Source organism: Mixophyes fleayi, chromosome 1 (genome assembly GCF_038048845.1).
Source record: "Mixophyes fleayi isolate aMixFle1 chromosome 1, aMixFle1.hap1, whole genome shotgun sequence".
NCBI classification, from domain to species: domain Eukaryota; kingdom Metazoa; phylum Chordata; class Amphibia; order Anura; family Limnodynastidae; genus Mixophyes; species Mixophyes fleayi.
The window spans coordinates 61,037,568-61,064,985 of record NC_134402.1 but is presented as its reverse complement, the minus strand read 5'-3'; the positions used below and the strand labels follow the sequence as shown (position 1 = coordinate 61,064,985).

Below are 27,418 nucleotides of genomic sequence, written 5' to 3'. Positions count from 1 at the left end.
TGAACACTCCCCAAAATTCAGGAGTCTCCAGGACATTCCGGGAAAGAAGGCAAATATGGATTAAAATGAATCTAATGATGTCCACATCTGAGAAGACAGATCTCTCTTGGTAAAAAAAACCATAATAATAAACATGAAAAAAATAATAATAATAATAAAAAAAAAATATGGTTCATAATTTAAACTGTGACTAGTTGCAATATTTTCTCAGGAGCAATAGGAAATTAAATTGACATCTTATACCCACGTAATTGTGATAGACATTAACTATAAGTATACATATTGCATATAGCTTGAATCAGCTGAGTATATTTGGGGTGCATCTTTGGTTACACTGCTTGTGGAAAAGATTGTGTAATTTATGGAAAATTGAAAATCTCCCCTATATTTGTCTGTTTTGTTCCCTATATAAAGCCCACAAAATAAAAATGTAATTTCTCTTTTTCTAATGACTGGCTTTGTATGTTCATGTACTTGTTCTAGTTGATGTAATTCTCTAAATGGTAGGCACATTGCATTATCTCTATTATCTCACATGAAGTCATAATACTCCTGTCCACTTCACACATACCTGGTGAAAATAAATGCTCCAGCATTAATTGTCACTCTCTACATCTATCTATCTACACTACAAGTAACCACTTCTTAGGACAGAACGTCATATCGTCTCCAGCAAGTTAAGTAGGACATGTAACATAGCTCGTAAAGCCTTCTAAACTATGACTAATTATAGTGAGTCCTTTGTGGAGCTACATAGGGCTGACTGCTAATTGAGTCGTGTCACATCACAGCAAGTGAACACTATATTTTGCAACCGGGAAAAAGTACAAAGCTCCCTGAGACAGTGATTTGCTCCAGTAGTAACACATATTCAAAGGAAAACATTTTTTCCTATTTCACGAGATTGCTTATGCTTTACAAATGCTGCATTCAGCGCCCCCATATAACATTACAATTAGACTCAAGCTACACTGGATGTAAAACTAACCAACTAACCAAAAACTTAAGTGCGGTCACAGCATAAGTGTTATATGTTTCTGATTTGGCTGCATATGCATTCTTAATACTGTCTGTTACGTTTGATGAAAAATATTGTTCCTAAAAGTTCATCTGTCACTGGAAATATCTGCTATCAACAAATGTAGAGTATTAAGAGGTATATTTATCATAGGTCGAAAAGCTGTATGGCTAGTGATAAGGCTTTACCATATACATCAAGGTGTCTAGGCCGACACCGCCAACCACATGAATCTCCAGAGATAAACTTCCCCATGCTCATCTAATAATCATCGCGGCAGTACATGTACCTCAGCAATCCTTGTTCTGTTATCTCAGGATGACGATAACAGAAGAAAATTAATGAAAAAAAAAAAAAGATTTATGCTGTGACTAAAGCATTTTTCAATGAGCAATATTTTTTTTAAATATTTTTTACATACTTTGATATATATTTTTTTTACATTTTTTTTTTACTTTAGTGGAACTGAAAGCACACTGCACATGAACCAGCTATCTGGCTCATGCCTGCGCCTATCCCTTCAGGCTGGCCCGATGAAGTGGTAAGTTAATTCTTACCGCTCTGCGAGAGTATACTGAGGCAGTTGAGTATTGAATATTTTATTGATAAATTGCGGTGATAGGTGCACTGAAATACAAAAAATCAGCCTTATCATTGCATAAATAATAAATAGAACCATAACTTCATTAATTGAACATAAGGTAATGACCATGCAAATTATTTTTATTCTTTTTACTCATTAAGGAAAGGTAGAGCCAAAGCTTAATTTGTATCTGCAATCTTTTGTATTTGTCAGTCTCTTGTAGCCAATTTCCTTTTTAGAATTTAAGAATAGTTAAGAATTATGATAATGTTGCAGTATAAGGTAGGTTTACAGTTTTGCTTTGAGTGAGAGTTTAACCTAGTGGTCTATCAATAAATCTTGAGAAATGGAAAGTAAATCTTGGGTTAATAAAAGAGCAAAGTAAGGAATAGGATTAAGACTTTTTGTTAAGAATGGGGTCAATATTGCTTTTTATTTATTTATTATTCATGATTGGAATTAACTTGGTCTACAAAACACTTGTAAAATGAGATACAGCCCCTTTGTGAAGTAAGTGGTCACATTGCTTACCTAAGACACCATGCCTGCGCATTACTTAAACTGACCAGATATGACTGATGTTACTACATGGTCCTAATTCCCTTTATAATAACACCTTAAAATACAGTCCAAAACTGGCATTGTAATGAAGGTGGCATTATAAAGAGACTGAGATGTAATTAATCTATTTATATGCAATTTATTGTTTGTAATATAGGATGGTGGGGGGTTTATATGCATATCTCTTGTGTATGGCAGAAAAGGTTCAATATGACTACATTCACCAATGTATAGTAGTGTTTATATATATATATATATATATATATATATATATATATATATATATAAATTATATTTTATATCATATGTTAATAGAGATAGATAGATAGATAGATAGATAGATAGATAGATAGATAGATAGATAGATAGATAGAAAAATTAGTGTTGACTGTATTCTTTTTTGGACCTTGTGCTATCATAAACAGGTAAATATACTTTGTTACACTATCTTCCTATATTTTACATCTGCAGAATGTCTATAGTCAATGAATAAAGCCTGGGCAGACAGGTATTGATGATACACTGAATACATAGTGTAATATTGTACAATAAAATAAAAAAATAGGGATTTGTGGATTTCAGAAATGTCTTGTGCATTACAAAACACTACAGAAGTAAACTAGTGAGATGAAATGTTTTATTACTCAATATTTACAACAAATGAAATATGAGGAAGGTTGGGATGTACAGAAAAGTAAAGTGATCATTTTGTAAATGTATAACAAAGGGGGTTAATTGAAATACACAGCATTTATGAACCACAATGCTGAAAATGATGATTACATGCAGAATGTATGTCATTAGTATAATCATTGGAATGGAAGAAAATAGTGTAAGAGATACAAGAACAGGAAATAAAGATAAAAAAATAGAAAATAAAGACCCACGTCGCCTGAAAGAAAGACAACAAGCTCGGGACAGAGGGACTTAGCCACCCACTCATGCCCAAACCCCGAGTGTATTTCCACCAGATGACACAGGGATACTATATCCACCCACACACATCACATTATTAGGGCAGCATTTATTTACATGTCGTTAGGGAGCTGCATTCTTCTCTTCACTGTCACTAACTGTGTTGATTCACACACATACAGTATAATTGCAGACAGCAGCCCATTGAATCCACATCGCAGAAAGTCAGTTATTAGTATTGTTGATTAAATAAAATATTGAATTCTTGTGCACTAGAGGATGACATGTGTCTCCAATCGCTGGACACATAAACACCGTATATAAATATAGGAAAGTTGCAAGAATTGACATTTTAGGCAACTTGCCCTTTGGCTGTGTGGTGAAGACAGGTTCTGAAATGGAGTTGGGGATTTAAAGGTAACGCATGCCGCAAGCAGGGTTCGCGGATGAAGCCTCGGAACACAAAGGGGCTGTATCTGTTGTATATTCCTGCATGAAATGGGGTTGGCAGGGGTGCAGCATCATGACAGTGTCTGAAGGAGTCACAATGAAGAGAGATGCAGTTGCATGGCTCTATGACCGCGCAGGCGCCCCCGCTTCCTACCGCTGCAGATATTGGACATTGTCTGGAGACAGGACACAGCCAGGCTGGATAATATCAGACTCACAGGGAGCTAAACGCTAGCTGGAAGACCATACATCGTGTGCAGTCCACGGCAGATCATTCCAACCCCTCTCTCCATCCATCCCCGTATACAGTGCTGGAGGGACTCCCAGAGCTACGCGCGTGCCCGCCTCACTCCTGCGCGGGCACCACAACCACATCAGCCGCCGGAGAGCTCGCTCCCGCCTGAGAACCCTCCTCCATTCAAAGCAGCCAGGATCTATTTCCCAGCGAGCTGCTGCTACTGCAGCTTCTCTGCACCTGCAACTCCAGCATCCTCTGCAGGCTCCGCGCTGGCACGATTCCTGCATTCCTTCCAGGTAGAGAACAATAAGCCCTTTGTCACGGATACTCCTCATCATTGTGTCTCTGTTGTCCAGACTAATGGATTTGCAGCAACTTGCCACTTATGGATGTCAGAAGCCCCCAGCTCCTGATCTGTCAGTCATCCAGCCAGCCCGGATATGTGCTCTACATTTAGCATCTATTCCATGTACATCTAGCTGTTAGTGCTACATGTATCCAGTGCTCCGGCACGCTCACTTGGCTCTGATTTCTGTGTCAGCCTTTGATTGGCAGTCCCTGGTCACTCGTGTGTTCGTAGTACATGTGTAAAGCAGAGGAATAGTGTTTAGTAGGGAGCTTGTTGTCAAGTGAGGTAGCACATGGTACTGTGGCAGAAAATCGCCCAGGCTCAGTACAGTCCTTACGGACTTTGTCACAGTGCATCTGGACCCTGCATTGAGAACTGCTGTACGTACAATGGAACTTCATCGCACTGCTGGTTGCCTAGTGATTTATTATTCTCCTGTAAGTGCTTTCTTTTAATATTATTTCTCTCTGTCTCAGGTTTTTGGTCTGCGATCCAATCCAAGAGCCAACATGGAAAGCAAATTGCCATTCTGTAGAAGGAAACTAATATTGTTCCTCACTCTGGTGATGTTTGAGTTATCAAGGTGAGCTAATGTTTCAATCTGTATTTTATATTGTCTTTTCCATCGTTGATCAGGTATTTTAACTGTGTTGTAACACTAGACATTTGTTGTTTTTTTCATGGTGTTTTCTGACACTTAGCAATAAAGAGATATTTGGAGCAATTTGCTTTTTAAAGTCACATTACTTACATATGTAACCTATGTAATATATTGGTGCTTTATAAATAAAAAATAATAATGACTTTCAATTTTGGAAGCTACAGTGGTGGTGAGTGTACACAAAGCTCTGTACATGCCTTATGCCCAATCATTTATCTTAATTAATTATGGTCAGTCATCCAATTATTTTTATCTAATATAATTGCAAATCGCAGATTTTTTCCAAAAGTACACAAGAGTCAGCCAAACATAAACATTTATTTTTTACTAATTTGCATACCTTAAGAATAATCAGTATGACAATGAATAGTATTGCACAAAAGGAGAAAAAGTGCTTGGACAGTGCCTGGAGTTACTGATAGGCAAGGTGATGCTGCTAGAGTATTTGTTGGAAATGTTCATGTCCCTGGAAAAGTAGGCACTAGTATACTCTAGGTGGAGCTAGTGTACAGTGCCAAGCTTCAGCACAATATAACAGTGGTTGCTTTATTAGACAAGTTTTTCTCATTGTTTTGTTTTATAATGGCAGCATAAATACATAGCAAGTGTTCCTTTCCTTTTACAAGTTATATTTATCGTGATGTTCCATACATCTATTTAACAAACTGGCTGAGCCAACTACTGTTTCCTGTGGCTTTATGAATTGTGCCTTTCTAAATAACAGCCCTAAAATATCCACTGCACGTGAAAACATAAAATGTAATAAGCATTTATTATTATTCAGCATATAAAATACATTTTTTTAAATTATTTTTTATCTGCTACTTATATATGTTTTATTAGTAGTTTTTATCAAGAGTATAGTAATTTGTCAATTTGGAAATTTGTTTTTAATTGTTTGGTATAATACTCTTGATATAAGAGTATGTGTTTAAAACAAGGTATTGAATATCAATTAAAAGGTAATTATAAATACAGGATAGAACCTCAATAACTTTTTTTTTTATAAAAAAGGATAATGTTATTGTGTTAAAATAAGTTTCCTAACTTTGTGTGTGTAAAAAAAAAACTACCTTTACAATGGATATATCATATATGTTGAAAGTATGGTATGTGTAGAGATTTTATGTCATTTGGTTTTCATATGTCCCTGTTTCTCCAGGACAGTTGTGACTTTTACTATGTAAATCTGTTGTGCTCCAATACCTGTTTTACAACTTTAGTTCCTAAAATGACACAAGAAGTGTCTTGAATGGTCTAAGCTATCTCTCTTTCATTTGGGTGTCCATGATTTCAGTTTAATAAAATACAGGTGCCCCGTTTTAAAGGCAATTCGATTTTTTTGAGTCAAAAGCAAGTTCTGTGAGAAACTCGTTTACTGATGCTATAAGTAGTCATTGTGTTGTAAATGAATTAAAAGAATGTAGTAGGTTTTTTGTAATATATTATAATTTTAGCAATATATTTATAGTATAATTTCAATAAAAGTCGAGGATAAGCATCATTTGGAGTCACACGACTTTTAAGAAATGTAAAGTGTAATTTATGAACATTATTATCTAAAATTAATATTTAACTGTAATTTTGTGATAATATAGTGTCTATTTGCCTATGTATTTTGGGTTGTACCAAATGTACACCGTTTGTATTTTTCATTTCTTTAGAGGTTGATCATGCTGAAATTTTCTCTACCACGCAGAATTTGCCGGATTGGCACACTCTTTCTAAAGCATCCTGTTGACTACAATTATTGTTTACAAATATTGTACTTCTTTATTAATATTGGTAAAACTTAACATACATATTTTTTTATTTAGGCACGTTCTAGCAGACACGTTGGATGATGACGCAAAAAATAATATTACCATATTCACAAGAATTTTAGACAGACTTTTGGACGGATATGATAACCGACTCAGGCCTGGATTAGGAGGTAATGCTTCTATGATTGCAATTTTATTATTATTATTATTATTATTATTACATTTATTCATATAGCGCTAGCATATTCTATAGCGCTTTACTATTGGGATTAAACACAGTAATAATATGAGAACAGTTATTAACAAAGAGGTAATAGGGCCCTGCTCGCAAGGTTACAATCTATAGGATTATATGCACATTAATTATGAGTGCCACAAGTGTACAGGGTAAAGGTTAAACTGTTTGTGGCACTTTAAGTCTAAGGCTGGGTACACACTACAGAATATTTCTCCCAATGTGATATCATTAATGATTTTACCAAGGACTGAAAGTCCACATCAGCATGCCGATTCATGTGTACGCACTATACACGGATTACAAGACTTATCTTCATATCTGTGCTCTTCATCTGTCATAACTATCGGCTGAAAAGATTGTGACTCTGTAAACTCTTTAGAGATCTATGGACACTACTGATCAGGAGTGCATACACAATTCAGAATTTGCCAGAAATCATTCTATCATTTATAGAGATTTTTAGTCTGTTTACAAATTCAAATGAAATGATACAATGCGCTTTGGAGCAATAAAACATGATCGTTGGAGCGTACAGACTAATGCGATGTTGGCCCTAACGGTCATTTATCGTGTGATTGGTATGATAATTGGGTGAGAACCCTGTAGTGTGTACCCAGCCTTAGTGTGCCTAAGGCTGAATGAAAAGGCATTCTGGGACTTGTAGTTCTATATCAACTGAGGACCCCCAGTTGACTACATCTGTTGTCAAATTAGCTTGCCTTAATTGTAGCAAGGTAATAGTATAAGATGTAAAACTGGTAATATATGAAATGTAATTTTTTATAGCGTATTCAGCAATATATAATAAAGATCATCTGCTAGTAAGTAAAATGATTACGAAGCAATCTGAAAACAATTAAATTTGTTTAGTGCACTCACCATTGTTCTATCTCCGATGTCTGCAGCTGCCATGCCATGCTAGAGTAAGTGTGCTATCATGTGTGATATAGTATAGTTACTGCATTCTAGGACTGTGTTACACTTCAGTGCTATATAAATTCTTATACTAAATATCCTACTGTAAATATGTGCCAACACTGAAACACAGCGTTGATTGGTCAGCTAGTTAAATGTACTTAATCTACATATTTATTGAACATTTTTATTTTTATTTAACATGTTTGTATCACAGACTAATATTTCATTTGGACATTTTTTTTCCTTAGCTGTATAATTCTTTTAATAATGTGTTACATGTGCTCTGTTGCACTTTTACTACTATAAGGCCATCCGACATACGGGATAAAAAAAGATTCTACACAACGAGAGCATCGTTATTTTTTATTTGCTAAGCCTGGGGGACACAAGTCCTGTAATTGTTATTGTAAGAAAGGTTTGTTGCCATTGATTGGAACACACTTTTGTATCTGATATATCCTGGTTTTCGTCATACTACTTTCACCTGAATGAACATAGATTTGGGATTTTTTATGTTTGCTAGAGAAGAGCAAATGTCTTATCAGGTAGACATTGTAGTAGATAGACGTATAGTAAGTAGTGTGTGTGTGACTGGGGGGTAAGTTGCAAGGGTGCTCCACTTGGCTGTTTTTACTCTTGTAGCCCAAAAGGGTTCTATTATAATAGAATAAACCATTGTGTCTCCTATTAGAACAGGCACTATGTGAGCACTACAGCCAGCAGTGTGTGTTACACCACTGACCACCAGTCTGACCAGTCCTGGCAGCTGTGGGCAATAACTTCCAAAATGTTTCAATATTATTGCAAACTATTACAACTGCCCCCACCCGGCTACTTCTTAATGCCACCCAGCTGGCAAAATTTTCAGGAGAGAACACTGTGAATTGGTTCGGTTTTCTTTAGTGGTAAAACAGTAAAAAAGGCAAATAGAGAAATAAAGATTTTATTCTAAAATGTAATAGTAAGATTGTGAAACAAGCTGATAATCAGTTTGTTTCACCTTTATGTTGTGAATGGGACACAGCAGTGATTAGGTTTTAGGAAAAGGTACTTTATAGGGGATTTCTTCATTTGAGCCTACTATATAAAGGACTGCATATCATATAAAGGCATTAATATTTAATTTCAGTTTGTATATTTTATTGTTTAATTAGCATAATTTCCTTCTCCTTGTGGTAGAGTTTGGCAATGAATCATCCCTCCTCAACAGATCTGTAAAGAATATTATTGCTGTGTTAATCACACAGCTAATCACATTGCTAATGCATTAATTCAGTATACATCTGTTAAGTACATAAATTCATCTAATTAAAACAATTTCTTAAATTAAACAAATGTCATCCATATTTGGATTAAATCTTGTAGATCATTATCAATAGATAATTTGGTTATGTAACATAAAATTTACAAATCAGTTTTACAAATATAATTTAATAGTAAACTATACGTATATAAAAATGAAGTTCATCAAATTATCTTTGTATTAAGTTACAAATGTGCCTGTTTCCCTTGAATTTATTTACATTAGCCATTAGCTGTCCACACAGAGACCGATCCAGTAGCGCACTACATAACTGCATGTGTGTCTAATTTAGCCACATGCATTATTCAATAACAAGCCGAAGTACATGTGGAGCCCAAAGAGTGGAATCTACAAACACCTACAGATTGCAGTCATCAGCAAACATGTAACATATAAAGCTGTTTCTGTAACAATAAAGTAAAGGGAGGTAAATAAAAAAAAGTAAACAAAATAATAAAAATAAACTATAGGCATTTATACAAATGAGCTAGATTAAACATTGTTTTTTTTGTTGTAGATCTGAATTAAAATTATTAATTTATGACATGTCTACATTTATATTCTTTTGATCTGTTTGTTATGTTCTGAAGTCTTGTACATAATTCTGTAAACAAGATTTATGATTTCTCCAGTCACATTCCTTGACATTTTCCCCTTCTTGTAAATTGGAAAAGATGTTTTGCTTATATCCTAAGGACACCATGTTTATGAAAGAGGTCTGCATCCGTGCCTGGTTTGTAACGCCCCTGTTGATCATCGTTCTATTCCATGATAACGATATTTGCTGAAAGATCACTGCTGATTGTCCCTGGCAATTAATGTCGCCCCTACAGCTGCAGATCCGGCCTCTTAGCCAAAGCATAGGGTCCGGTTTGGATCCAGACAATTCCATTGGGTCAAACCAGACACACAGTCAGATCGTGGTCATCGTCCAAATGCATATTACACCGTTCCTACACCACATCAGATTGATTCTGTTCAGATGTTGATTAAGATTGCCGGCTATTTTGAGCACACAGAAATGATCAAATTAGCCATTGTAATATGGATACCACTATATATACCACTGCAAACTATGTCCAATGGGAGATGCAAAATACTCTCTCTACAGTATTTGTGTAACCACTTACTCAAATCATATTGTAAGTTCCATTAAGATGCCTCTTAGCAAGTTTAGTACACTATGTTTGGTGGTAGGAAGCAAGAAGATAAGATATTTATGCATTTTTAATAGTAGTTTCATTATGCAGATATTTTGTGTTACTAGGAGGAGCTGAAATAATAATGAACATTTTACTGCATTGCAGTGTGGTTTTTCTTGAGTAATATGATTCACAACATTCTTACTGCTTTTCTAGGTAATTATTTTCCTTGTTTGTTAGGATTCACATTTGTTTGCTTGCTTGAAGAGAGGCATTGCATTTCCAGGAATAAAAATAATTGACATAACTCTTTCCAGAGAACTAACTACTCGACTTTAACAATCAGAAGTCTTTGTATTTGTAGGATCTCCTGTTTCAGAGCTGCCAACTTTTACCTCCTATGGCAGTGTCGGACTAGGGCATGAAGGGCTCACTGTGGGAATGCTATGTTAGGGTCCCACAAAATAGTGGGCACCACTGAAGGATCATGGCCAGCCACCAAAGTTGGATTAGTACACACGGTAACAGGGCGGAATTGTATTTGACATTTTTTAAAAGCTAATCATCATTTGCTTAATAACAAGCAGAGGGTGGTGCACATGTGCAGTAATCCATAATAATTAGTTTTCTTCGATCTGTAAGTAAGAAAATTAAGGCAAGTGTTTAACAGGTTCCAATGGAGGTTTATGGGACTTCCTGAGTCCCTGACCTCCTTTGAAGATAGAACAGGAAATGTGGCGCTGGCACTGAAGATATCAAAGCTGCTCCAATGCCACAGTAATTAGATTTATCATCATTTTATTTTTAACATGAAAAAAAAATCAGGGCATGGTCAGAGGTAGAGGAAGGGGCCCTCAGGCAGTGGAGCCCACGGTGGTTTCCTCAGTACCCCAGTTGGCCAGTCAAATTCTGTCCTATGGTATCAATCCATGAACAAACTGAGTGATAGATTCAATTCCCACTTTTGTTCTTCAATCAGATTCTAGCTGTCATTTTGTAGAATGTACTAAATAAATGATAACTAGATTCTGATTGGTTGCTATAGGCAATATCTCCACTTTTTCAAACACGAAGTTTAGTAAATATACCCCTAAGGCCGCTTTTGACCACTTTACCGTAATGACAGACATTATCTGGCTGGACTTTACAGTGTGTGAGGAAGTGTATCAAATAGAGGTTGATGAAATATTTAAGTCATGAAGTTGATAAAATATGTAAGTTACATACAGGTCTATTTAACAATATGTGAAGAACGGGCTGAAAATCACCTATTGCTATAACTTATCAAAAAAAGCTTGTCAATACTCAGGTGCCTTGGCAATATAGTCCGGAACGGTAAGAGTTAATTTACTGCTTTGCTGTGCCTATCTTAAGGGGTATGCGCATGCGTTGCTGGCCGTTTAGCGCATACACATTAGACTTAGGTTTTCAGCTACAGTCATTAAAAGAAATAATAAATAAATTGTAAAAAAATGTTTTAAAAAAGTAAAAAATAATAATTCACAATTACAAAAATGCTTTATTTAAATAATAAAGCATTTGTTTATTGATTTTTAATTGATGGCGATAACAGTAGAATGATTGCAGCAATACTTGTACCTCTGCGATCCATGTTAAACATTCTCTGCATGGGGGAAGCTTTTGCTGGCAAAACTCAGTGAATCTTATCGCTGGCCTAGGCTACTTTGAGCAGTAGCACTGCTATTGCCAGTGATGGTTTCTTGATCTATAGGGCGAAGCTGGAATTAGGGTGTTTGCTCCCTATAGTAACAAGACCTGTTAGATCTGAATGGGTGTTTTCACCTTCATGTGACTTCATTTATTTTTGGCTGTGCACGCACTCTTGAAATTTTTACTAAATAAATGGCTTTATCATTTTGGCTTTCATCTATGCTAGGTTATTATACTATCAGACGGTTGTTTGTTTTCATTGCCCATGTAGATATATCCAACGAGCAGTTTGGTGTCATATCCAAGGGCAATGAAAAGAATCCGCTCTGTCTACTGATGGTGATAACATGGCTGAAAGGCAGAAAAGGAAGCCAGAAAGATAAAGTAACATGTTTAGCAAACATCACAGGAAGGCATCAGAAAATCAATAAATCAAAGTCAACTAAAGGTGGACTAACCCTTCAATCTTTACAGATACAATTGTCCCTCAGGCCTCAGTGATTCCACTCTTTCCTTGTCAGTTAACAATTGGTAGGCTATAGTCTCATGAATAATATTTCAACCTACAAAAGGAAGCCTCTATAGCGTGGCGGTGAACTGTATACTTTATTTCAGGGGAATCTACTTCCTGGAATAATAAATATCAAACATAGTTCTCGTTGCCTTATCTTGCCTGTTAAAGGCCTGATTTTGAGTTAGCAAAGAAAAGGAGTAACTTTGCACCTGGGCAAAACCATGTGGCATTAGAGGGGGAGGTAAATTTAAAATGTAGGGACAGATTTATAGTTGGAATACGGCATATCGTAAGTCAATTTTAATTTCAGTGTAAAAATAAAGTTATCAAGTATTTGTGGGCTACATGGAAAAACAGCCAGTATTTAACTTGCGTGCAAAAAATAAGTCAATTTGTACCCCTTGCATTGTAACATGGTTTGTCCAGGTGCCAAGTTGCTCCTTTTCTTTGTTTTGATCCGAACTCAAAATCAGGCCCTAAGGGCTAGATTTACTAAGCTGCGGGTTTGAAAAAGTGGGGATGTTGCCTATAGCAACCAATCAGATTCTAGCTATCATTTTGTAGAAGGTACTTAATAAATGACAGCTAGAATCTGATTGGTTGCTATAGGCAACATCCCCACTTTTTCAAACCCACAGCTTAGTAAATCTAGCCCTAAGTCTTTATTACAAAATGTGCGTCTGTCTTTTGTACAGTACAGTAACTAAACATTTTGCTAAGTTTTGCTAAGTTAATGTATCTGCTGGCAAAACCTACATTAATAATCTGCTCCATATGATCTGTCTTCCTCTATAAAAAATAAACACTTTTATTCAGCTGAGTTTGAGTAATCTTTTCTAGAGCCTCAAGAATATTATTTGCACAGAGTTGCCAGTATATTACTCACAATGATGAGAAAGGTAAATAGCGTAAGAGAGACATAATGATTTTTATGCACTAGGAGATTTGTAAGAAACTAAAAATGGTGTAGCAAAATGTATTTTATAATATGTATTTACGTTGGATAGAAAAATCTACAAAGCTATACGTTTGAGGCTATCATATGTCCCACTGCGTTAGTCAGGTGCGGTCTCCACACCTGAAATACACAATGCATAAACCAGTATACATACATCATTTATGTTTAATTAAATTTATAGCTTGCATATACAGGAATAAAAATGTGGTAAGCTGTTGTCAGCGGTTTCTATAGCAACAGAGTTCTCAGCAGTCACAGATGGTAACATTTTAATAAAGATATTCTTTGCTAGTGTCTTATAAATCCATTTTTAGATATGAACAGAGGCAGATAAGCAATTAACAATTTAGCATCACTGAAGTTGTTATTTAAAGCTTTCTTGGCTGCAGGCAGTTTTCTCTTTCTCATTAGGTGACGTTCCAATAGTTAAATTGGGGTCATGGCTCTTATCAGAGCATGTCAATTATAAGCACAGATGTGTCCCTGTGTGGGAGAAGATACGCGTGTGTATGTACATATATTCAGGGCTTGTCTTGTGTACGTGACATATAAGCTGCTCACAGTTACCAACCTTGTGCACAAACGTGTTTTTGAATATGAGAAATTTTGGGGAAGAATGGCTAGATCATTTTTTATCCAATAAGCCAACACCAGATAACATTATAGCACAGATATAATAGTAATATTAGTAATCAGGACGGGCACTACATCATGTCACTCACCCATCATCATCATCATCATCATCATCATCATTTATTTATATAGCGCCACTGATTCCGCAGCGCTGTACAGAGAACTCATTCACATCTGTCCCTGCCCCATTGGAGCTTACAGTCTAAATTCCCTAATATAGACACACACTCACACAGACAGACAGACAGACAGACAGGTAGAGACTAGGGTCAATTTTTGATAGCAGCCAATTAACCTACTAGTATGTTTTTGGAGTGTAGGAGGAAACCGGAGCACCCGGAGGAAACCCACGCAAACACAGGGAGAACATACAAACTCCAAACACCCATAAATTAAATGCCCCTACGGTGCCCTCACATGGAGTGGGGATACAGACATAGAGGAGAAGCAGTTATTAGATTTGACCTGTTAAGATACCACCTGCGGCTCCTTCATGTCACTGATGGGCTAAGAGTGTGGATCTTGGCTATGATGTCACAGCCAAGCACTTCACCCCCCTCTGAGGGGCACAGGATGTTGCCCCCACCGCCAGTCTGCTAAGTTAAGGAGCAGCGGGGTAGAGGTACGCCATCCAAGGGGGGCTATTTTCAAGTGGGAAGGGACGCTACCTAGTGACAGCATTACCAATATTAGTAAATGTTGAGGAATAAGATGAACCTTAATTGACAAGCTTCCATAAAGATGTACATACTAGATTAAGATGCATGTGTGTGTATGAAAGCTTGTTAAAAAAGATGTGTAGTCATAATTGTTGATATTACTATTTCGATTATATCTGCTTTATACTGTTGGTCTGGTGGTGGATTATTTATGCATAAACACACACTAAAGCCCCCTAGCTCCATAAACACTAAAAAAATGAATGATGCAATAAATGAATGTACTTATCTGGTATGGTAGAGTGGTGGTATTTAAATAACACCTTCAGTCTTCACAATTCAGTAACTTTTATTTTTATTTTTTAACATTACCACTAAAGGTCTCTTTGTAAATATCATTAATCTTGTCAATGTTTTATGTTATTTTGGCTGTTTTAACCTTCATCAGCACCACAGACAAGAACCACCTTTTGTAGTAAATGAGAGTTTCTGTCTGTGTGTGTGTGTTCAACAGGCTCTACCAACTCTATCACATCTTTAATTATAAAATTGAACTATTATAAAAGGCGAAACAAATAGATATGATGCAAATTAATATGAGTATTACTTCATAAACAACCTCTTAAAATTAGTTTCTATAGGTAGAGTATATGAGGCCGTTGGGGCACATTTATAAATTGCAAAATATGCAGCATCACAACTCATTTAAACACAGTTCTGGTCAACATTATTGGCACCCTTCACTTTTTTCTTTTCAACCATTCTTATGTGCTTTTAGAGGTATGTTTTGGGTCTTTATCGTGGACCCATGTTCTTTGACCCAAGTCTAGTTTTCTTACACTGGGTAGCACATTTCGCTCCAAAATGCCATAGCAATCCTCTGTTTTCATGATTCCTTCAATATGGTCATGGCCTCCAGAACCAGAGCCAGCAAAGCAGCCCCAGAACATTATGGATCCTCCATCATGTTTAACAGTAGGTAGAGTGTTCTTCTCCTTAAAATCTTGTCACCTATAAACATATCGCTGTACTATTTTGGCTTCATCTATCCACAGAAAATTTGACCAGAAAGATTGTGGTTTGTCTAGGTACGTTTTGGCAAAGATCAGTCATTACTATTTATGGCTTATTTTCAGCAGCGGGGTCCTCCTTGGCCTTCGGCCGTAAAGCCCTTCTTGGTTTAGTGTGCCGTGTATATAATGGGTTAATAACATTATTCCGGATTGTTCTAAGTCAGCCTTCAGCTCTTTGGATATTTTAAGTGGTGTTGTTTTCCACAGTTCGTACCAACCTTCGAATGTATTACTCAGCCCGCAGCGCTCAATTGTTGGGAATAAATTGAGTGGTTATATGTCTGAAAATCACATTACTGTTGTAAACACTGTTAGCAATCCATGATTGTTAAAAACACTCATAATCCGTAAATAATGTGATCAGTCTCTTAAAACAAATGTTGAATCACCAATAATGTTCGTGTCCTTTTTGACCTCCAGTTGAGAAAAAGTCTAACCTGATCAGTTCGGATCGGGTCTCTATAACTGATGTTCACAAAACTCAGTTCACAAAACTATGTAGTACTTCATTCCTGGGCGCTGACCTTAATACAATTGGTTCATACTGAGATTGGGGATGTCTCTGCCCTGAAGCAGCGCTTGGGGATAATAACGCATCAATGAGATTGTTCGCATTGACTTTAACCCATTTGTTTTTTACCAAAGCTCAAAGACTTTTCTCATTAATTTTCCTCTTTCCCCCATATCCAGAGAGGCCCCTCAGAGTATCATAAGAAGCAAACTTCTTAATAACATTGTTAAAACTGGGAGGCCAAGGGTTTTGGAGATGACCTTCTAGCCTTTAGATGTCTTGTGTTTGGTTATAATAGCACTTCTAATGTTCTCAGACAGCTCTATTGTTTTCACCATTGTTGCAAAGTAACATGGAATAAAAAGTGGTATTTTTAAACATTAAAGATATCATTTATTAATTAATTCAAGTCACGTAACAGTTTATCTCAAGTGGTTCTAATTTCTAATTTATCACAGTCTAATCTAAGTCTTTTTTTCAAATTCATTTGAATTGCTCAAAATGGCAATTTTCAATGTTTATAATTTTTCCTACTATTGTTTTTTTCAAATTGTTTTTATTTTACTTAAAATTCAGGGGTGCCAGTAATGTTGACCACAACTATATTTGCAAATGTACCTTTTGTAATTGCATATATATGAGAGCATGTCCACAATCTCCCTTTTGGAACTGCCCCCACAAAAATGCTCTGTGCAGACATTTTTCAAGATTGCGGGTCGACTTGGAAATTTGCATGGTAGAAATAGTAATAAAAAAAAAATTACTTAAAATTCCTGCCTACTATCACTTAAGTGCTACACTTTTCATTACTTACAACCTTCCAGTTTTTCTCTTGAAAAACTGCTTGACTAAGCCTTATTTCAAACTCGGCGACTTTTTGATGCTCAAGTGGCAAGTGCTGGACAAGGATGATCTTTAGATCCCTGTCCCGCCCACTATGCAGGGAAGTGGGCAGGATGCGGCAGTGTCACTGGTCAGTCTTGTTGAGCGGTCATTATGCTTTATTTGTGTCTTAATTAAATCATGAGAGTGAGAGGAAATTGAGAACTGTTTCTAACATTGGTGGAATTACACCAATAGGCCAAGGTCTGATCTCAAGCACCCATAAAAACATGTCCTTATGAGTAGGGGGGGGGGGCCTCTGTGGTCTCCCCTCACCAAGGAAACCCCTTATAAATGCTTTCTTGCTGCTTGAATGATATTTAAATATCTTGTCCCGTTTTTGCCTACAGGCCTACTGTGAGGCGTATGAGTGGACCTAGTCTGCATTCTGCAAGAAATGCTCTATCCATCTCATTCCTTAGTACAATTATGCACCTCAGCAGACGCTGCCACCTAGACCTTCACATTTATAAATTTTTCTGGAATCCTGTTCTTTTCTTGTTTATATGGCCTTTAGTGACTTATTCTATTGGTTAACGAGATTGGCATGTAATCATTTGTGGCAGAAAAGCCACAGCATTTGCAAATTACTCATGTATAATTTAAAAGCACTACTTTAACGTTTACAGTACTACTTATATCTTTATTACCTTACCATACCTATAATTTAGCCAAGAAACCAACATTATATTTGTTGTGGCCCTCTGCAGTAATTATCCCATAGGAATAACAGACCCTAATGCTGTTTTTCCATTCAGATAGCACACACAGCATAATTGCCAGTAACATCTCAATCATAAATAATTCCCTAGGTTAGCAATACCTACATGTGAATTATTAAAACCTCCAGGAAACTGATAATATATATCAGCATTTTTGGAGTCAGCTATTTCTAAACAGTGCATTTAAAACACATTAATATCTCATTAAAAACATTCTATTTCAATTGGGAGCAGTTACACATTCAGCATTTACTTTCTACTGTACTTTTATTCAGTTTTACATGAGCGTTATTTGAAGAAGTTAGAGGAAGCACATCACTACTTCCCTGCTTCACAACAAAAAATAATTATTTCAAGTAAGACATTTTCATACTTGCCAACACTCCCGGAATGTCCGGGAGACTCCTGGATTGCAGGTAGGTCTCTTGGACTCCTGGGAGAGTATGGCAGCCTCCCGCATCTGCCCGCTTCCTAGTAAAGTGGGCAGAATTAAATCAAAAATGCCTCGATTCTCAGGGAATCACGGCATGACATGTTTTGCATAGCTCCACCCACAAAACATTCACCCCTCCCAGGCAGCTCTCAGACACCGACTTCAGGGAGTCAGCAAGTATGCATCTTTTTCCTTATAAACTTTTTGTGACTATATCTAGCAGTGTTCTCCGCACCTGTTTCCCGGATGCTTCACCCGCCTGTTTTTACTTCCCACCCGGCTCTTGGAGCCCAACAGAGCCCTGTTATAATAATGTTAAAATGTTAAGAATAAACAAATAATAAGAATTGTTTCTCCTATTAGAACAGGCACTATGTGAGCAATACAGCCAGTAGTATATGTTAGGTGTGGGCAATAACCTCCAACATTTTTCAATATTATTGCAAAGTATTACAACTTCTCTCACCGACTACTTCTTAATGCCACCCAGCTGGCAAAATTTTCTGGGGAGAACACTGGTAATGTCTGGGAATGACTGTAGCTCAATAACTTATTTCTAAAATAGTATACCTTTTATTTAGTTCTTCTTGCTGAAGGTATAGGGTATAACCATACGTGAGATGTGAGAGATATTAAGAATTTATTTATGAAGACAAATGCTCTATAAGTTGTTGTGACAATTTGGCCATTGTGTGTTACTGTTTTATAACATGAACATACACCAACAATGTAGTGCATATAGAAATTTTGTCATCTGTGTATATGGTAATGAATAGCTAACATCACCAATATTTCTATCATACAATACACAGAAAAAATATGGCAAATGGTGCTGATCTCTTGCACATAGAGATTATACCAATGGGAAAATTATTCAATAAAAATGTATCTTTTCCCAATAAACACTAGTGCACAAATAATTATAAATAACAACCTCACATTATACAGTCCCACAGATGACACTTCTTCCAATCTGCAAAAAAAGTCCACTGTTACACTTGATGTTGCTAGATGATAACTTGAAATGGTGTTTAGGTAACACAGGTAGATGTCCACAAATATAAAGGAATCAATGATAATGTAGTATTTCTAAATATTAAATGCATACACACTGTATCAACAGTACCTACACCATATAAGTGCCAAAAATTGTTTACACCCTCAATGTTCCCAAGCCACTAAAAAACCAGGAGACAACAAGGGGAAATTCACATATGCAAATATAATGAGGGGATCTTCTTCGCCTATGGCTCAGAGGTCTATGGTTCAGAGGTCTATGGCTCAGAGGTCTATGGCTCAGAGGTCTATGGTTCAGAGGTTCTCTTGAAAATACACAAATGCAAATGTAATCGATTTCAAAACAGTTTCAGCACCAGGGTCTTCTCACAACATCCCTTTTAAAATTCCTCTCCTCAATTAATTCTGAGTGTTGACATACTTCATTCATATTAATAGGGAGCAGAAGGAGGGATGGAAAAAACAGAATAACATAGTGCTTTATCTTTTATTAAAAATAAACTAAAAACATCATAAAATCAGTCCAAACTTAAAATAACAGCGCATATTTGTCACACAGGTTCCAGCACAAGTCATCACCAGTGCAAAAGAAGGATGGCATGGATTTGCATGCTATACGCTGTATCTTTATGGGACTCTGGTAGGCGGCCTTGTCACTCCTATATATGCACTGTTATTTTTCCATTGGATGGTCATGTCCTCTCCATGGTATGGACTCACCCCTTCGTAGTCAATCAACCCCCCTATAGAACACCTGCGTTTTCCCCTGACACAGTGATGTCAAAGGTAGTCGTATATTTAGGAGTAATCATAACCACATTTATATATTATTTTCTTAACTCATGATCATGCCGTAATCATGACAAGTTCAAAAACTTAAACAATATATATCCACTTGTGCCAATAGAACTGTGTAGTTCTCATTTGAGATTTTCGATGAAGATGAGGAAAACAAAATTACCTATGAATCAGCACGGTGGCGTAGTGATTAGCACTTCTGCCTTAGAGGACTGGGGTCATGAGTTCAAATCCCGACCATGGCCTTATCTGTGAGGAGTTTGTATGTTCTCCCCGTGTTTGCGTGGGTTTCCTCCGGATGCTCCGGTTTCCTCCCACACTCCAAAAACATACTGGTAGGTTAATTGGCTGCTAGCAAAAAAAAATTGACCCTAGTCTGTGTCTGTCTGCGTGTCTCTCTGTCTGCGTGTGTGTTAGGGAATTTAGACTGTAAGCCCCAATGGGGCAGGGACTGATATGAATGAGTTCTCTGTACAGCGCTACGGAATTATTGGCGCTATATAAATAAATGGTGATGATGATGAATCCAGTGAAGTGTAATATTGGTTATAAGTAAAGAAAAGACACATCTGCTGAAGTATGTGGCAATGTGGAACCTGTCAATTGATAATTTCTGGACTTTGAGGTCTCCTCTCATTTTGTGCTTCAGAATTAACTCAATTGCCTGTACATTGTGAGTGAAATGGTGCAGAATAGATCAATTGATCTTTATACTGATCTGCATATGCTGTCTTCAGGAACCACAGTTATATTTGAAATGGAGTTAACAGGAGAAAATAATGATTAACGTCACCTACTTGCTGCATATATTTTTGCTGTCTATGTGGATAGTATGCTGTGTATAACATAGTGGTCAGCTGAGCTCTATCTTGTGGCTTTTTTTCCCTGTGATTGTGTTCACATTTTGTTTAATTTGAAACACAACAAGAGAAATCTCCTGCTCAGTTATGCCCTTAAGGTACCCACATTCTATAAATTTAATGAAAATATTTTTTTTTCATAAAGCAATCTTTTCATTTGACAATTAGATAACATCCAGAAAGACAATGCTCACTAATTACCACTATCACATATTGCTAATCTTTTGGTAGTTATCTCAGGGGATAAGCAGTAAAGCGCAGAAGCAAATATATCGAAGTAATCTTTTTACTACTTGAAAGTTAAGTCTCATGTATGTTTTTGGTTTTGGAAAAAGGGGATAATCCCTTTCAAGAAATCTACTCTTAAAAAAAAAAAAGTAAGAAAAAAAATCAAAGATTATTCCAACCACTTCCCATCTATGTGACGGGTTGAAAGCAGACAGAGCTCAGAGTAGCAGCAGACTCCCCTCTGAGACTTACTAAGTTCCAGTGAAAAGCATTGAGTGGGAATATGTTTTTATGACTATTATTTTTATGTGTAACTATGACTACAACTAACTAGAGAGAGAAGAGTCAACGATTTCATTTAAAAAAAATGAAATTAAAATCTTTTCTAATTGGGCAACTTTGGATACAGATATAATCATGGAACTCAACCAATATATGCTGTAATTATATATGCTCATTGATTATATTTGATGAATATAAGGGCATTAATTAACCAGTATGCACATAGAACATGGGTTAGTATTTTGGGGGGTTTTCCCCACTGTATTTTCTTTTGCATTTAGGCAAACCTGTATTTCTGAAGTTATAGTGGAAAAATAAGTATAGCTTCAGGATTCATAATGCCAATTCCACAGTTCTTAATTACACCCCACAGCTGGCACCAGAGGAAGAAGGTAGAATAACCCAGAACAAAGCTGTATCACACTGTCCCCCACCATTGGGGGAGTGGGTATGGTCCTTAATCTATTTTACCCAGAACCCCCCACCCCACCCCCAAGACATGAGCAGTTAGTTGAGTGACTCCTAGCACATATTGTAGCAGATGGGAACAATAAGACCCACCCTCTATGGGCACAGTGGGGTAATTAAGATTAGCCTGACACCACACCTTTAATGGTAGGGCCATGTATTTTTGTATCTATTTTTAACATTTTCCACCTACCTTATTGGGGGCCATGCAAGGTTAGATCGCATGCTGATCGCCTGCTGGGGATTATATGAGTGTGCTGGGATCTCTGTGGAACTGGCCCCAGCAGTCCCACAGGAAATAATAAGTCTTGGCAACTATCTAGGAATTTAAATGGTATGGAGACCCATGTTTCTCTCCATCAGCCTATAAGCATGAAGCTGGTGTCTATGGTTTCTGTATGAATTTTATTTGTTTATATATTTGAGAAGCAAATTATCATTAACCTACAGTATACAGTATTTCACACAACACAAGGCAAGGTTACAATATGTAACAAAGACCGTAACAACACAAGGCAAGGTATGTCAAAATTATATTTTTCTACTGCTGAATGTACTCTATGAAGCAAATGACCACATGTGAGGACATATGAAATTGTCAGTGGAAGGACACATTCCCTAATTAAGTGTTCTCGCTAACTCATCCTGACACCTTTTAGTGCTTTCATTTGTCGTTTCGTCATTGGGAGACAGACATATCTTGTCTACGACTATAAATAATAAATCCTGTTGGCGAATATACTATATTATAAAATCCTCTTACTGGCATATACTGTCGGGAATCTTTATCCTGCTGCACAGTGTTGTGGATTCATTTTAGCATTATCAACAATATGATTTAAAATGTAGTTCAAGTCAGCACAATATTAAGTAGTGTTTAATAATTGAACTTGGTTGAATACAGTAGAACAGCAGTCACAACCTGCATGTAGCTGTACACTTTACAGGGATCAGCACAAAAAGGGCAAACCCTAGCACATTGTTTATGTACCAATTGAAAGTTAGACAAGGAAAGCAAATATCTGGTGGTTTGACATGGCTTACTGCACACTTGCACTTTTTTTTAGTAAATAACCTTGTGTTTCCTACCTAAAAGTAGTATTAGAAAACTAGCAAGGACATTTTGGGAAAAAAAATACTTGTTTTCCTTGTTAAAGCAGACCTGTCACCCACATATCCTCCAACATTGCATTTTTACATTCAGGACAGGAGAGGGGCCACATAACTGTGGGGGCATGACTTTGCGCCTCTGCCCTACCATACACACAGTGGCAGGTGCTTGTGCCACCCTCTCAGTGCTGCCATCCTGGTTGGTATCACTTGTCTAGTGGTCTTGTGGTAAGTCCTGTTTCTCTTTGTCCATCTGGGTTTCAGATGAATGAATTTACTCCTTCTCATTTTTACCAATTGGTGTTCTGAGATGGCAAGACTGTGATGTTTCTGCTTTCCCTTTCACAGCAATTATTTCCCGTCTGTTCTGCCACTAAGTTCAAAACAATAAAACATGTGATGGTAAAAAATGGGGAACTACGGCAGCAATTGCTTGAGAGGTTTAGGGTTCCTTTTGTTCTAAGTGACCCAGTGTTCATACCCCACCTCCCTCCTAATAGCTGTACCAGAGTGAGACAAAAGGGTGCAATATGCAGTGAATTCTATGGAAGATTGTACGGGGTATGTACATGGGACACTGCAACTTTACACATCCTGCCGCTTGGGGTAGTTTTTTTTCCATGTCACAGTCCTAGGTTTTATCTATTGTTAAAAATTATGTTAAATGTTTAACGTGATAAAGGAGGGATAGAAAGGGGAGAGGAGAGTGCCACTGGGAGAAATATAAAGAGTTGAAGGAATTAGCATTCAGATATGAGTAACTCTCCATTGTTATCCATTGTTGGATAACAGTCATGGCACATTGGGTAAGAGACAGGGTCTTTCAAGAAAAAAGCCATCTGCATATATGCCTATCCTTTAATGGGTCCCCTGACTTGGAGGTCTACGCACATCTAAGTTACCAAGGATTCATTAAAAATGGCATAAAGTATGATAAATAAGGGTCAGCCCAGGCGATTTCTGCCAATAAACTGTGTTAAAAGCCTTAGCTTCATCTAGGGAAACCAAGACTGTGGAAATATGGGAACTGTGAAAAGTCTTGTATACCCCTTATGTTTAAATCTGTGGATTTGGCTGCCATAACGCCGGCTTCGTCAGAGTTACAGAGCGTACATTTATTGAGCTTTATTGCTAGAACTTGAGTTACATTTTTTTATGTCAACTGTCTAAATTAATAAGGGCATATTGGGCTCTTGGAGCAGAGACTTAGAGAGGACAATTATTAGAGCACCCTTCATAGAGGCAGGGGGAATATCCTGTTCCTGTCCAGTCCAGAGAGTCCACTATCCTATCCAGATGACAAGCTGTGTGTCTAATTGTGGATTTTAGTGTGAAGTCACAGGACTATTGTGATGCATAACATGACATTATAGCTAGCATATCACATATACCATGTCTTCCCAGTACTTCTCTGACATGTGATATTACTATGTATACTGTAAATTTTTGTGAGCAGATCTAGGGCTAGATTTACTAAACTGCGGGTTTGAAAAAGTGGAGATGTTGCCTATAGCAACCAATCAGATTCTAGCTGTCATTTATTTAGCAGAATCTACAAAATGACACCTAGAATCTGATTGGTTGCTATAGGCAACATCTCCACTTTTTGAAACCCGCACTTTATTAAATATACCCCCTAGTCTTAAAGCTTGCCATGTCCATTCTGGAATTATTGAAGCTGGCATGTCTCTTGGTCAACATTGTTCACAAGTGCCCATAATGTACATTTGTCAATATTTCACTGTCTAGACATTCGGGAATCACAATTCTGTCACCTATAACTATGCTTCCTTTTTCTTTTGACAACATGGTTTACAAGAGCCAAAAGTCCTTTGTTATAGGATGCACTTACCGTATATACTCGTGTATAAGCCGAGTTTTTCAGCACATTTTTTGTGCTGAAAAAAGCCCCCCTCGGCTTATACTCGAGTCCCACTTACCTGGTCTCCGTTTTCTAGTCTCCCCCGCTCATCTGCAGGCATCTGCAGCCTCTGTGGATCACTGTCAGCCACCATTTTATTGTAGCCCGTTTTTGTGTGTTCATTGCACATGGAACAATAAAGTTAAATGAAAAGGAGCCTGTCAGTCAAAGCTAAAGACCGGGACATTTCCATCTAGCCCCGCTGGTCAGAGACACATGTGAGTACCCTGACTTGTCCACTGCAATTATTTGCAGCAGTTTTATAAAGTCCAATATTTTCATTTTTTGTCACCTATTAATAAGTGTCTGAAGATTCTTTTGCATAACTGTGAAATCATTGAAAAGTCTAAAAACATCCCAAACTTCAAGTATAATAAGGGTTAAATCACACAAAGCAAATTGTATTGTTCTGTTAAAATGTTTCTTCCAGCAAACAAAATCAAACTTATCTTTATCTGAGCTATTATATCAAATTCTATTTAGTGTATGTGCAGCATCTTTTGCATTACTAAAGCCTAAATTACTGTACTGTTCTGAACACTTAGGAGTAACTGCTCATCACCTTCTAAAGGCGAATAAACTTAGTCTGTGGATACTAAATACATGTGCCAGTTGTCTCATTGATTTATATATTAATGATCTGAGTTGTCTTTAGTGAATGTTATTTATATCTGTGTTCACCTATTAGGCTTGATACCAAGTGCAGAGGATTTAGTTTAACCATTTGTGTACAATTTATTAGGATATGGGTATATATTATGTACTTATAAAATTTTATTGATGTTTAATAACAATAAATTTTGATATATTCATTTACAACCTCACGTTTGTATTATTGGGAGCCCAGTGTTAACGATATCCAGCACTGTTTTTATTTTTGAAACTTACCAGTAGCTGCTGCATTTCCCACCCTAGGCTTATACTCGAGTCAATAAGTTTTCCCAGTTTTTTGTGGTAAAATTAAGTGCCTCGGCTTATATTCGGGTCGACTTATACTCGAGTATATACGGTATTTTCCTTTACAGCCCATCCACCACATATTGTCTGCATCACTTTCTTTAGCACTTCATCCTAAGTTGTTGCCTTTTGTGTATCTTTCCATTTGGTACTTGCCTTGTTTTTGCATTTGTTTTGCTAGACAGTTGTTCCTCTAGATCAGATTCCTCCTGATCTTCCTCTCTGGGGGGAATTGTTCATATTTTGTGTACACTATTGGGATGTCTCAGCCTGCTTTGTATTACACTGATAGGTCTTTTTTAGCAGGTGTTGTGGAGCTGTCTTCAGGATTTTTTGCAGTACATATTACAATATCTTGTAATCTGTTTAACAACTGTCCTGAGACCATAAATGTAATTTTTAACATCCCACTACTATAGTCATCATTTTCTTCTCAATTTGAGTGTCTTTTTTCTGATTCTTGCCTTCTTGAGGGAGTACTGCACCTAACCCTTTTTGCAATTGAGATACACTTGAGTCACAGCGCCTTTTGCTAATCAAAGCATTTTAATGCTCCTGTTGCTTGGTAATGTGCTATTTGACATTCTGAAAGAGTCTTAGAATACTATATCATTGTCATGTTCTTTTTAGTAAGGTTTGCAAAGGGCCATTGATTGGTGCTAATTCCTTAGAAAATTTAACCTGATAGCCGAACATGCTTGATATGATCTCTAGCTCTTTCCTATTTGCTTTTGCAGGCATCTCCATTACTGCACTACTGCTTCTGTTTTCTCTGCATCTGATTTTATACCCTCACTGGCTATTATGTATTCAAAATAAGATACTTCCAGTTCTCCTTTTTTGCGTTCTATTGCATTTGTATTCAGAAAGGATCAAATTCTACAGTATGTACCTTCCACTTGCTCTGTGTGTTTGTCATTTTGCACATGTTGAAGGTTCTGGAAACTTAAATGCAGGTTTATATATTCTTCAAGGATTATTCTGTCTTGTATCTACTCGTACTGGAGACACAGGCACAATGCAAAAGTTTAAATAAACCACCGATTACCAGATCAGCAGCAGCAGAAGCTGAGAATATACACTGAGCACAATCAGAAAACTTCTCTAAACACTGTAACTGGGCATGCCCAGGAACTCTGAAGTTTTACTGCATAGATAGATATCACAGCTGGACATGCTCAGAGAAATGGAGTGATCCAGACAAGATCCTGCCAGTATATCACAATATTTTGGCCCTATGCATGTAAGCATGTGTGCTGCATTTTAACTCTTGTTCCTGAGATATGTTTCTTGTGTCTAGGTGCAGTGGAGCAATGTATTTACAATTTCCTGTCATGCTTTTCTGGTTACACAAATTATTTTTGTGAATACTCACAGAGTGCAACTTGTCTCTTTGCACTAAACAACTTATACAACTGTTCAATGTATTTTACATGAGCATCCTGCTGTGGTAGAGGGGTGCATAAGAAGAAGCTGCAGTGTGGCTTGGGAATCCAGTTTGGTGTAAGGGAGCCCTAGAAGCTCAAACACCAAACTATAATACACAGGCAGTGGAAGCTGTGAAGAGACACAGATAGCAACA

General features: G+C 37.0%; 1 protein-coding gene across 2 annotated transcripts in view; it reads left to right on the top strand.

Annotated features, from left to right (window-relative positions):
* Nucleotides 1-3,771: 3,771 nt before the first annotated feature.
* The window catches only part of GABRA2 (gamma-aminobutyric acid type A receptor subunit alpha2), a 118,620-nt gene continuing 94,973 nt past the window's right edge, over nt 3,772-27,418 (top strand). The window contains exons 1-3 of one of the 2 annotated variants that reach the window (XM_075195225.1): nt 3,772-4,061; nt 4,591-4,697; nt 6,593-6,708. In XM_075195225.1, the coding sequence (XP_075051326.1) occupies nt 4,624-4,697; nt 6,593-6,708 (190 nt within the window). In that variant the 5' untranslated portion in view covers nt 3,772-4,061; nt 4,591-4,623. Of the gene's footprint in view, nt 4,062-4,244; nt 4,495-4,590; nt 4,698-6,592; nt 6,709-27,418 lie in introns of those variants that run through there. The other variant, XM_075195217.1, reaches the window with a different exon arrangement.